This window comes from Falco biarmicus, chromosome 3 (genome assembly GCF_023638135.1).
Source record: "Falco biarmicus isolate bFalBia1 chromosome 3, bFalBia1.pri, whole genome shotgun sequence".
In the NCBI taxonomy this organism is placed as follows: Eukaryota; Metazoa; Chordata; class Aves; order Falconiformes; family Falconidae; genus Falco; species Falco biarmicus.
Genome location: NC_079290.1, coordinates 12,217,210 through 12,230,643, shown reverse-complemented (window position 1 = coordinate 12,230,643; position 13,434 = coordinate 12,217,210). Strand labels below are relative to the sequence as shown.

Below are 13,434 nucleotides of genomic sequence, written 5' to 3'. Positions count from 1 at the left end.
GTTTTCTAATTGTTTGGGTTATTCAGGTTTACATTTAAGCACTGTCAGCCATACGTGTAGGAGAGAGATGGTGAAACATGAACAGATAGGTATACTGTGACTCAAATGCTGTCCTTTTTTATATGAAAATTATGTTCGTCAGAAGTCAGGGGAGTAAATTTTGTGTTGTGCTGGGCATCTGTCGTAAGGGTCGGTGATACCCTCTTCAGCGCTAAATGTAAGCGTAAAGAGGAGGAAAGAGAAGAATTAAGAGAAAATTGTGCAACATCTGCTGGAATTAATATACTTTTTAATTGCTCCTTCTGCAATTTTCATTTTATGATTAACTGTGGTGGATTGTCCTAGTTGCTTTGTAAGAGACTTGGCTGTGATATATCAGCTGTTTCATTAACAGTGGAGAGTGAGTTCAAGGAAAAGAGGGTTTGGAATGAGAGGAGTGACCCCTTTAGAGAACGGTGATGCTTGACCTACATAAAAACATGGTTAAAAAATAAGCAGCCGAAGAAATAACACACTTGTTGAATGCGTGTGTTCCCTCGCAAGTGACAGGTAAGTGTCACTGCTTACTGTCAGACACAGTGAAGACTGCATCCAGCTATCGGTGTCTGATGACTGATGCAAGAGGTGTAGCTCTGTGGTCCTCCATGGAGCCTCTCTTAATGTTCAGTGCTTAAGATGAGAAATTTTTAAAAATGTACCTTGGTGAAATGAAAATTAAGTGCGCACCTTAGAGTTAAGTGCTCTGTCACCCTTTCTCCCAGCTTTCAAATAGTAATGGATTACCAGAAACGGTCTGTGGATTACTTTTTCCTCAAAAGACTACATATGCTCCAGAAATGAAGTTATGTATGACGAGAGAAATGGCTTGGTCTCTTAAAACCTTTGAGACTTGAACTTGACATGAATAGAGGACAAATTTAGTTTACAGATACCGCATGTGCTTGGCTGTACTAAGTTTGACACCTGTGAAAACTCATAGAAAATCAGATACTTTTTTTCCTCTTTCCTTTCCTAGCATAACAAGGGTATAAAATTGATGCCCCCTAGCTGTCAAAAATAAGTTGACAGAACTTCTGCTGTGCATGTAGTTGGCAGTTTCTTGTCTGTCGAGGCAGCTTAAGCTTCAGAGATAACTTAAACTGCCTGCAGAAGAGATTCTGATGCAGTATCCTCAGCTTCTGCTGGAAGGCTTGACTTGAGCAGCTATGCTGACATAGCTGTGTGCTCAAAGTTCAGTGTTAGTCCTAAGAGATCCCCACTTAAATTGTAAATCCCTTATGTGCTTGCTGCTGTAGTAGCTTGCCAAATGGATTTAGTGCTTCTCTGTGTGTAGAAGTTAGGGACTGAGGTGTGAATTTCCTGTGCTCTTAACAGTGCTTTGCCTCCTTGATGATCTCCTTCCAGCAAAAGACAGCTGTGGAGTGCTTCAGTGAACATTTCACCATTAATTCTTTGTGTGTGCACGCACAGGCACACGCAAGTGCAAAGTAACTTGGTTTTCTCTGAAAACTTAAAAAAGGTGAGGTGATACCATGAGTTTCTGCACAGGAAGTTGATGGCTGAGAGCTGAGGATCTGGACTTGAAAGTTGTAGCATGTTTTACCTTTTTGTGTGGATAAGATCTTGATTGGCTTTCATGCATCTGAAATGGTAGGTGCAGGGTACAGTAAACTTTTTCTTAGCTGCAAAGTCAAGAAAAGGAGCAAGAGTAAACCTGAAGCATCGGTATTGCCACCAGTTTAATTGCTTCTGAAGGCTGCCAGCATTCAATTAAGTCTGCCTGTCTGTGAACGGTTCAGAGTTACATGTAAATAAAAGCACAAGTATTGTCAAGACTTGAATATTTGTTTCTGTTCTTATGCAAACTTCATTTTGGTCAGTTCAGAGAGAAATATTAAACATTTTTCCCTTAAAAACATCTTTTCAGTGGCTGTCATGCAGATGCCAGCTCTTTTGTTATATTACCAATGTGTGTACTTATTGATGAACACTAAAATCAAGCAGAATGTTTTTTCTCTGTTGCAGTACATGAGCAATGTGGACTCATGGTGTAAAGCCTGCGGTGAGGTGGAGCTTCCCTCAGAACTGCAAGATTTAGAAGATGCTATCCATCATCATCAAGGGATATACGAGCATATTACCTTGGCTTATTCTGAGGTAAGTGTCTTGTTTGTTTCCTTAGATTACTGACTTGATAAAATGGTGTAATATGAAGTTTGGATCATGAACTGGTATCACTCGTTGCATAGTACATTGGAAACTCAAGTGCCAGGTTGCTTTTTTAACAGGACTTTGCTACCATTGTTCAAAATGTAAGTGTTAAGTCTTCCCCTTAATCTTCTGAAATAAATTTAGAAGGCAAGATGGAACTCTGTGTGGTACAACCCATGCAGGTACTAAGTCTGGTTTCATTTACATTTGCATATTACTACCTTTTAATAGCAGTATGATACTATCATTTAAACGCTTTCTTGAAGGGAAGCTAGCTGGGTGTTCTTTGGGTAAGCGTTCTGTCGGAATGGATTGTTTTAAATGTGTTTTGAAAATCCATCTCTGAAGTTGCCTCACAAAAAAGACTTAACCATCAAAGAATGTCACTTGACAAGTAGAAGGTAGTATACTTAGTTCTGGGAACCTCAAAGACACTTAAATGAGCTAGTGTGCCTATGTAGTCAGCATTTGTAAAGGTAGCATATCCTATGCTGCTGCTGCTGCTATAATCTTGAATGCTGCACACAATGAAGTAATAATATTTCTCAGTATTTCTAATAGCTGTATTTACAACTTCAGATAAACTGCTTGTTCTGAAAGTGGCCTAGAAAGCAATGACTTAAGTAGCTATTGTTTTTCTTCAAATGTTGAGTTCTCTCATGTGCTTTAATTAACTGAAGTGATAAACGGGTATTGACTTCTCTGTTAATTAAAAGGTATTTTCTGTATTTCCTGTTGAGCTTTTCTTGCTTTCTTTTGCCAGGGTTGTTCTCGTCACAGGGTAAAACTATTTTTGCTGTTAAATTGGGCTGGTGTTTTTCTGGATTAAATACAGCAGTTTCTGTTCCCATGAAAGTTGCATAAAATTATGCATTTGATTAAATCGTGGTAAAAAATTATCAGTGGACACAGGATAGCTTAGGCTGCAGCTTGCACCTTCTTTTAGAAGGAAGTTGCGGGACTCAATTAATGGTTGTGACTTATCTATTACATTAAAGATTAAAAACTACTTTCTGATGAACCAGCTCTATTATGGACAACTGTATCATAAATCTGGTCGGATTTCATGTAGTAGTAAAGGAGGGTAAATTGGTGCTGATAATCAGTCCTATTGCGAATATATCAAAACAGGGTTTTTTAAATACCTGCCATCTTAGGGCCTGTATAACCTTTTATTACCATGAGTCAGATGTCCAGAGTTGACTTGGGTAGTGTTTCTTCTGCGTAAAATACATGCTGATATCCCCCATTTCTGATATATGCCACCTTGCTATGCCAACTGATCTGATGACATACTGAAGCCACCTTTGGTGGTAAAACTTGTGATCTTACTACACATAGCTATTCTAACTCATTCTTGAGAGTGCGTTTTGCAGAAAGGTTTCTTTTTGTCATTGTAACCTTTCCTCATTGGAAGGATCCCTTTGTAAAACAAGGGACAGAGACATAGCACATTTGTAGTAGATTTCTGTGAAGAGAAGCAATCTGAGGTGCGTGCTCCATGAGAGTGCAGTGAGGAATAAGAAGGCTAGAGCTTTCTAGAATAATGATTATAAAGCATTGAAGTTAAAATAGTGGGGTTTTGCAGTTTGATTCTGTTTTGGATTGGGTTTTTTGTGGTCTTTCCCCCCCCCCCCCCCCCATCAGGGACGTGACTAGATTAGAGCCTGCTGTTAAGTGTAAATAAGTACTTTGGATTACTATGTTAAATACTGTTTGCTTCCTGGTGATGCATAATAAAAATAAATTAGATGGGTGGATTATAGGATTGCTTTGGCAAATACTTTGAAAATTTATTTAGGATTTCAAAGCTGTAACTTTTTGACTTTGGGATAGTAAAGCAATAGCTTTGTCTTCAGCAACCAGAATTGGTGCAGAAATAATAGTTGTGTGTGTATGTACAGTTCATGTTCCACCTCTGGACAGAAAGTTTTATTTTGCCTTATTTAAACATGAATTCCTTTTTGAAGATTGAGGGAATCATCTTCCCATGTAAAGATACTACAGTACTATTCCTTATCTTTATTAGATGTATGACTTTATTTCTGTTACAGCATGGAGCTTCTTCCATTTTGTCACGAATAAACCTGGAGAGGGGAGGGAGGGCAGGCGGGGCGGGAGGTAGGGAGGAGAGAGGAGAACACTGGAAATTACAACACTTTGTCATTCATTTTAGATTACGGTGTCTTGACAACATGACTTAGTTGCAAAGTAGAAGACAGTAATTTTAAGAGAGAAAATGCTTTTAAGACTAGACAGTCTGATTTTACTGAGGGATAATTACTGTATATTACTAGAAAAGTAACTTACTAGCTTACAAGCTTAGGTAACTAGTGTACTTGAAAATCCAATAGCTGTGCCTTAAATTACAAATAAGTTATTATATATCTCACTGAAATCTTACAGTAGTCATGCACTGGGAAGGAAGAGAACTTTACTGTGTTAACTCCAAAGAGGAAATGTGCATGATCATTTGTTTGTAAAGTAATAAACTAATCGCATCAAGGGGCTGTCACAATTGATTTTTCCCCCCCTAAATTTCATGGACTCTGGATAGGTAATTGAAGTCCATTATCTTGAAATATTTGTAAGACTTGTACTAGATAATTGCTTTGGATACAGAAAAGAAAAAAATCATCAATATAATAACTACTATGGACTATACTATTTTTCTGCCTCACTTGATTTCATAAGAGCTACCTTTTCCAAGTGAGCTTCGTTCTGCATTGATACTTACTACTAAAATAAAAAAACTTAAATTGGAACTGAGAAGTAAACTCACTTATAAACTAATTATTAGAAAAGAATTTTTGTTTGGATCTGTTTGAGTACAGAATAGCAAATTTAAAATGTGCCTAGATTTAGTGAAAATCGTTGAAAATAGCTGCTGGGGGAAAGCCTTGACGAATTTTCTGTTTCTGACATGGTGTTGATTTGATGGATTCAGACTATTGTTTATACTCCAGTCTTGTGGTTTCAGATGAATTTTTCCTGCTTGTTAGATGAGGTATTAGAAAAATCCTTTACAGCTAGCTGAATGGTACTGAATTGTAAGTTCTCTGAGCTTCATGCTAAAAGTGACAGAATAGTTAAACACCAATGAAAAGTACTCTCAACTGCCTTGGCCAAGTGCTAAATGTTAACAGTGACCAGATAAGATAGAATTATTGCTTTTTAATTAGCATGCAAGCTTAATCTGAATATTTTTGCTGTGGTTTGAATAAGAGAGGACAACAATTAGAAATGGCTAATGTTTCCTGTCAGCATCAGTAGTTAAAACCTTTCCATGCAGCTCAGAAAGACACTCTTTTCCGAAATGCTTTAAAGTGATTCGGTTAGGTTTAAGTTTGCCATAACAGCAGTTTGCCTTTGGTGTAACAGTAATAATTTAGAAATTGTAAATTGTGTCAGACCAAATCATGTTCTAAGTTTATATCTGTTGGTCTAAATGTATTAATCAAATTAATATTAAACCTATAGAAAGTAACCTCCTGCTTCACCTTTACAGCAAATGAAACAAGAAGTGTTCCTGGAAGGATAATTCTGGGCAAATGCTTAAGTTTAAGTGCTGCTTTGACTAGAAAAAGAGCTGAAGGATATTTATTCTAAGTCAGACTTGACCTGTTTTAAAAAAAAAATCACTTTAAAGGAAAAGCACTTTTAAGGCAATCGAAAACTGGGAAGACAGGCTGTTATTCAGAAGAGTGCTACTTCTTAAAATTACCTTACATAGTGGGAGAATACAGGGGTTTTTTCCTATAACAGCTGCATGTAATCATGCCTGGAATAAAAAAAAAAAGTCATCACTGCTCCTCAAGTTCTTAAAGACATCTAAAATAGGGAGAGGGAGTGGGGGAATGAAATGATAGTCTAACAAGCTTTTGGCAAGAGAAGTAGTTCTTCATCCTTTCTCATGATCAGGTGAGCCAAGATGGAAAGTCACTGCTTGACAAACTTCAGAGACCTTTGACTCCTGGGAGTTCCGATTCCCTTACCGCTTCTGCCAACTACTCAAAAGCAGTTCATCATGTTCTGGATGTTATCCATGAAGTACTGCACCACCAGCGCCAACTGGAAAATATTTGGCAGCATCGAAAGGTCCGCTTGCACCAGCGGCTTCAGCTATGCGTTTTTCAACAGGATGTTCAACAGGTAGGTTTTATTTCATGTTGTCTAAATGACTTTATACTCTGTCAGCCTGCGATTTGAAGCTGGTTGCATTAAGAAGTGGGTTTTGATTGCTAAACCCCATGTTTCTTCATTCAGCAATTGGAATAGTTGCATGGGATTGACTGATTCCAAGTTCTGTGTTATCAAAGGATATTGGCTTTACATCTGTTTTTTTCTTTCTTTAAAATTATTTTCTTTAGTTACTTTAAGTCAGAATGAAAGAGATATTTAATAGGGATGGCTATTCTGAACTTGTGCTGGAAGCTGACATTCACATTCTAGGTAAAATTCTGGACCTAAAGTGTCTGAAAGATTCGTAGGAGTAACATGCGAAAAACTAACAGTGTAACTGTAACGGTTTTTCAGTTTCAAATCCTTAGTGATACTTAATTGATTTAATTGGGTTTCTTTAAAATCTGAGAGTAGTATAATAAAGAGGTATAAAAATTACATATAAGATTACTTTCTGACAATTACTCTGTTCTTGAATTAATGGTTATTAGCTGCCGTATTTTTATTATTATGATGACATCCATAAAAGTTAGTAGCTAAGTGCAGGCATTAATATCTCTGACATGTTTTAGTTTAAAGAGGTGAAACTGTACAGAATTCCTTTGTTGATAGATTTTTAATAAGTAGACAATATTTGCATTAGGCTGCAATTGACAGAGACATTAGTAATAGATCCCTTAATGGTTCAACTTGATAAAAAAAAGTAAAGATGGCCAGTAGCTGCTGATCATGTTTCTTTATTTTAGTGTAAAGGCATTCACAAATCAGGAATTTCCAAATGGGGTTTTAGGATAGCCAGTCATGCATTCTGGTTAAAATAATCTTGTTTCTTCCAAATTAGTTGCACTTTCACAAAACAGATAAGTACAAGAAATTTTGCTTAAAGTGCTGGATGTGAGCATTCGAGAGTGAAGTAACCTGGTTTCCATCATTTACAGTAGTTGAAAAGATACTTAATTCAGGTAGATGGTGAGGAAAATAAGCCAAATCTTGTTAGCTCAACTTTATTCTATATGCAGTGCCTATCTTTGCATATAAGATAAAGAAAACAACTCAAAAATACTTAAGCGGTAAATCAAGTATAAAATTATTAAAACTCTATTACTTATTTTTTTATGTAAAAAGAAGCATATATTGAAAGGCAGGCAGTTATCTAACTTGTTAACACTCAGATGTGACGTAGGATGCAGAAAGGCATGAAAAATGTTAGCTGACAAAAAACGTAAAAGCAAGCAGTCAGTGTTATGAATGGGTCAGGAAGGGCATAGAGGACCAAACTGAAAGCACTATTATGCCATTGTATAAATCATCAAGATTTCTACATAAACAGCAGCTGGTCAGGAGGGTACAGTGCTGGTACTTGCACGAGTAGTCAGTGAAGGACACTTGTCAAAACTGATGAGGCACAGCCCCCAAATGAGTCACCTCTTAAACTTAAAAGGCTTCATAAGGAATCTTCAGTAACTGAAAACAACACAGTGGTTTGCTTCTCGTGGGGAAAGACATAGGTCCTCTCAGTGGCAGCCTGGTGCCAACCAGTGCAGGTTCGATCCTGGAACTTTCTCCTCTAGTTTAAATTCAGTTCAAGTAGGAGCCACTTAGGCAAAGTAGGCCAGATGATCTCCTGAGGTTATTTGCCAGATACGTAGTTCAAGCTTCAGGCCTGGGGGCCAGGCTGCAGGTGGTTTATTTCCTGGGAGAAGGTGTTCATTAAATGCTGCAGAGAGTCTTACTGTCCTGTTCCTACTCTTTGCCTTTGTTATCTTGGGAGTCATAAAATGTTTGTAGGAAATTGGCATTTTCTGTTCCCTCCTAAGTCATGGCTCTCGGAGTGGAGGAGTTAGTGCTGAGACTGGTTTGTTGTTTGAAACTGACAAGTAACCCGTCATTAGACTCAAGTCATTGTACAGTCAGCACCGGGTTCTTCAGCAAGAAGCAGGATTTTCCTTCTCTGTATGAGATCTGTCAGCCCTTGAAACTGGTGCATTTAACATCAGAAAGTTACAGGTTTGAAAAAACAAAATAGACAGCTTTACCTATTTTTATAACTTCTAGTACTGAGAACATGTTACCCAAATCATGTATGTGGATTGTGAGTATACCAAAAGTTTTCAGTATGAGGCAGTTGCCTCGAGAGGGTTAGTCCATCTAGGATCACTGTTCAGTATGTGCCCTTACCTATTGGTTGGAGAAATTTCTTTCTTCCTGTTTATGCCTCTGGTTTGCAAGGCATACCTTGCATTAAGATACCAAGATATCCTCTTGACAATTTGAAGCTGCAGCCTTTGGTGCTAATGCACATCTTTATTAACCCCTTTAGATTTCAAGCTAGATCTTATGTACAGAGATGCAGCCCCTGCTTACCGTGTTCTGAAGCTCTTCCCTTAACATTATGTAGTTATCACTGCCAGAGACTGGACTGTCCTTTGGTTTATCCCTGTAATGGCTGTTAACATCCAGGTTGGAGGCTTCTGAAATGTTACATGTGGAAGCATATCTCTTTGTTTTGTTGCTGTAACCTAATGTTCAGATACTGATGTATTTTGGGTACTGCCTTATGAATCACAATGTGAATTGTGCTTAATGTTCCCTTTCATAATGCAACTTCTCATACTTAATGTTTCAGTGCAGATCATGCTGTAAGGCAATGATAATTCAACATCCATACCAGACAAATTAATCTAATAGCCAGGAGCAGATGCATTAAAGATAACAGCAAGTACATAATGGTATTTCCCTGGAATAGCCTTGCTTTGGAAGACTGTAGCTCCATCAACTTTGAAAATCCATCAGGGGAAAAAAGTGGTCTTGAATAATAAGGATTCGTTTTTTTTCTTGCAAAACAAAACCAAAACAACCTTATCAGATCATCTAATTAATCTGAGAAATGTTAGCTCTTCAATTCAGGAATCATTGATGCCTTTCAGTGCATGAGATTACTTGGTTTTGAGGTATTGGTTAAACTTATATCCAAGACAGTTCTGGAATGGTTTACGCAGAGCTCCAAAGCAACTTCCTAAAATACTTTAGTTTTCATTTGCACATTGTCTCAGGCTTCTTAGTCTTTGTTTATATCTTAAAAAAATAAAATAAGATTATCTAGCATGATTTAGAAACTAGCATGAAAACATTTTTTAATTATTTTCAGAAAAGTTCAAAGTTTGTGGGTTTTTTCATGTTAAAATAAAGTCCACTGTTTATAATTAAATTGCACATAGGAGCAAGCAACCAAGTGTGTTGTGAGTGAATCTACAACCGTCCTTCAGTATGAGCCTGTGATTTCCCTCTACTGGAATAGTTTTCTGCTGGACTAATGAAATAAATCAGTTCATGGAAGTGTTAAGTGAGTGACGGAGCAGAGTTGGAGATGGGAGTTGGCTGGGTTGAGCTGGTACTTCGTTTTGTGTGACTTTCACCTTAGAAGACTGGGGTTATGGTTTTGGGTTTTTTTTCTTCTGTCTTGTATGTGCAGTATTGGGAAAGTGTTTCTAGTGGAGCTTTCCAAATCAAAAACACTGCAGTGCTAACTGTGTACACCAAGAGCCATCTGCTCATTTCTTGGAGCAAGTAGTAAGGAAAGTAGCACATGAAATATTAAAAATAGTAGATAAGATGCAAATTACAGAAAATCTGAAATTTGGAGTGTGAAAACCTATGACAGTCTTAAACCGAACAGAATTCTGAGTTTGACCTTAGAAAGCAGAAACATGCCAGGAAATCTAGTTTCTGGTTAGCTTGTATATTAACATCAAAAAAGAGGGTGTTTAAGTAAAAAGGGAAAAAAAGTCATTGGCTGTTGCACATGATGGTTGAACTAGCCCTTCTAATGTAACATGTGCTAATAAAAGTACACTTTAATGCTTAAGAATTGACAAGCTTACTAAGGGGGATAATATATAGCAGAATTTCACCTAAGGAAAGGATCTGGGTGATGATTCTGATACAAAACAATAAAGCAGACTTGCAATAGCAGTGCGGGGTTTTGTGCTGCTAGTCCATGAAAGGTCAAAATTGAATGTAAAGATAATGTTTCTGGTAGAGTGGTAACTGCTGACGCTTCTATGGTGGAAGTTTTGGGGCCTGAAAAATATTCCTGAGGGCTTCCAAGCCAGAGATTAGTGAAAAAAATAAACTACAAGTATTTTGTAAAACATACATTTGTTAGGTCTTAGTGACCTTGTGCGTCTTCTCTGTCCATTCTGGATAAATGTGCTGCTTCTCCTTCCATGGTCTGCCGGCCTCAGAGACTCTGAGTTTTTTGTTGTAACAGTCACTTGTTTCAGCCTTGGCTAATGAAGGGCGGGCCGAGAACTCTTGCTAGCTACTTGCTCAGTATCATCATGTTACTGATTTCACTGGGTGATTCCCTTGTGGCTTTTGGAGGTGGTTCCAATGTAAAATGGTCCTGTTTGGGAGAGACTATTTCCACATTTTAACTATCCGAAGATTAGAAATGCAGAGATTTCCATCTTCCCCTTCTGAATGTTGTGTCAGCACCAAGTAAGTGGTGGAGATGGGAAAAGTGAGTGTGTGCAAAGTAGGTAAAGGGGGGGGGGGGGGGGGGGTAAGAACTGGATCATAATGTGGGAAAGACTGCTGAAAATGAGCACGTTGAATCTGCAAGAGATCAGATTGTTGATTTCTGCAAGCAGCACATACAAACAACATATTTTACAGCCATGAGCAATGAATTTGTCAAAGTGAAGCTATCTTTCCATAGCTTCTTCTGTCTTATATTCAGTACTGGTGCTAGAAAAAATAAGCATTTTTCTAGATCCTCTAATGAGCATAAGGACGATTCTGCTGAGACTGCAGTTCAAGTTTCACTGCATTGTTAAAGCAACTTGCTGCAGTGGAGGATAATAGTAATTCACCCTTTCACTGAAAAGTATTGAGCCTCTTAAACTCTGAACTGTACTACTGAACTGCCAGAGTGAATTCCGTGTGCTTTCAGTGTTAGTAGAAGAGTCCTTAGTGCGCTGGTATGAATGGTTTCTGTAACTTTTAGCTCTCCTAGGAAGAGGAGGAAGGTGCATTAATTAAGATTGCTAAATGGCTAATATTAGTGCCAGCTAATGGTATTGTCCTTTGGTCAAAGTGGTATGCAGAAGCTCTCTCTGATGGGCGCGAGCATAACTTTGACTCTACCTTTACATGCTGTGAAATTCCCAAATGATGAGTGCTTCCGTAGTTTTGTTAAGAGTCAAGGTAAGAAGGCTGAGGACTAATAAGACTTGTATTCATACTGATTTTACTCAGAGGCAGCAGTGTTTCTCTAGTTGACTGGTTTATGTCACCATCTGTGTACTCTATGACAGTTTCTTCTCTTGTTAAGTTACTGAGTGTTATTTGGAGCAAAAATCACTCTCCCTGGACTGCTTTCTGCTTTTCATCCCATGCTTTCTGGGACAGATTTTGCTGTTGATTTCATTTGTTAGTTTGTAACTGTTAATAATCTCCAGAGTCCAGCCTAATTCTCTCCTCCAAGCATGTCTCTTCTGAGCTCTGTTTATAATGAGAAAAGCAGAGCAGTCTCCTAAAACTAGCCAAAAGCATTGGTAATACAAACTTTACAGATAACTGAGGCCCTGTTTGGCTCCTCACTCTAATTTCTCTGATCAATACTTGCCCTTGAAAGAAGCAAATGCAAATTTAATTGGCCTAAACCACAATAATATTACTTTGACAATGCTTACTAGGAAAAACAAACATTGCATAAGTTTAAGTATGGAGATTTAGTCAAGTGTTGGTTAATTGAGATGCCTGTGTTATGTGGTGTTCTGGGATTGTTTGTTGTTTTGAAGATGCCCAGTAGGAGAGAGTTCGCAAATGAAAAAAAGTTTCTAACAGTCAAGATAAATGAGAAAATCGCACCAGATGGTTTCACTTCTCTACTAAAGCAAGCATGGATGTTTTGTATGGGAGTTCTGTGTAGGCCTGCATGTGTATTGAATGTAGTTGTGAGTGATGTTGCAGGAATGGTTCTAAGTCTGTTTAGAAGCGGGGGGGGGGGCGGAATCTTTCTCTGTAGTTGTGATAAATGTCAGATGCTTTCAGTACAGGAAAAGGTGGAAAAAAACTCACCCAACTTCAGGAATCAGAATAAAGGACTCTGGTAGATAAGGAGAGATAAGGTACAGGTTTCTGGCAGGTAAATTCAAAACAAAGCACTTGGGTTTTAAAGAAAAAAGATTGCTGGAGGTAAATGTGAGGTAAAGTATTCCATCCACTCCATACGTAAATACTGTAGAAAAATGGTTGGCTGACTTAAGAAAATTGCTTATATGCAGTTGTCTTTAATTCTGAACAGCACTCTTGAACCTCTGAGTATCTTCCAAAGAATTAAATACATATGCATGCTAGCTAATGAGTGAATGAAGATATAGCTAAGATGTATTAGTTTGGAGAAAGACCAGATGTTTTTGTTCATTCACTCATTAGAAACTTGGTATGTGTGCAGAAATCCTTTGTGTTAACTGGCAGGAACTAATTACGTGTACAGTTTCTACTATATATAAAGCTGTCAGCTTAGTCATTGTGGTAGAAGCTTTCATGTCCTTAAAATGTCTTTCATTCCTCACTTCTTCAGCTATAAAATTTACAAAACATAATTATGTCTATCTGATGTTTTGAGGAGATACTTGTTCAGAATTGGGGCAGAATCCTTCATAGGTTTTGAATGCGGACATCGGCATTCTTCTCATAATAATTTCAACTCAGTTTTATTGAGTTAGTTAAAAATTCTACCTCTGAATCTTTCTTCTTGACTTAATATGTGGTAGGAGAAGCGACTTCTCATCTAAAATAAAACTTTACTGTGTTATTCACTGGCATTGTTGGGGAATGTGCAAAATCCATTAGTGTTACATTTCAGAAAAATGTCAGCTGAAGGCATAAACAGATTACAGAGACACCCTCACAAGGGGTCTAGCCACTTGGATCAGATTACTGTCAAATTGATGAATGTGTAGAAATGAAGTTGTCCTTGGTATGCTTAAAAATAAACATATAATCTTGAATCGTATGATTTAGCTAGTTTGA

The 13,434-nt window shown here is 37.7% G+C and overlaps 1 protein-coding gene across 5 annotated transcripts in view; it reads left to right on the top strand.

The window, feature by feature from the left end:
• Nucleotides 1-13,434, top strand: part of TRIO (trio Rho guanine nucleotide exchange factor) — a 255,638-nt gene that overhangs the window by 101,326 nt on the left and 140,878 nt on the right. For all 5 annotated transcript variants that reach the window (XR_008820638.1, XM_056330815.1, XM_056330813.1 and 2 more), the window contains exons 8-9: nucleotides 2,026-2,157; nucleotides 6,133-6,363. Coding sequence is in view for 4 of the 5 variants with exons in the window: in XM_056330815.1 (XP_056186790.1) it covers nucleotides 2,026-2,157; nucleotides 6,133-6,363 (363 nt within the window). In the remaining variant the exon portion in view is untranslated. The remainder of the gene's footprint in view (nucleotides 1-2,025; nucleotides 2,158-6,132; nucleotides 6,364-13,434) is intronic.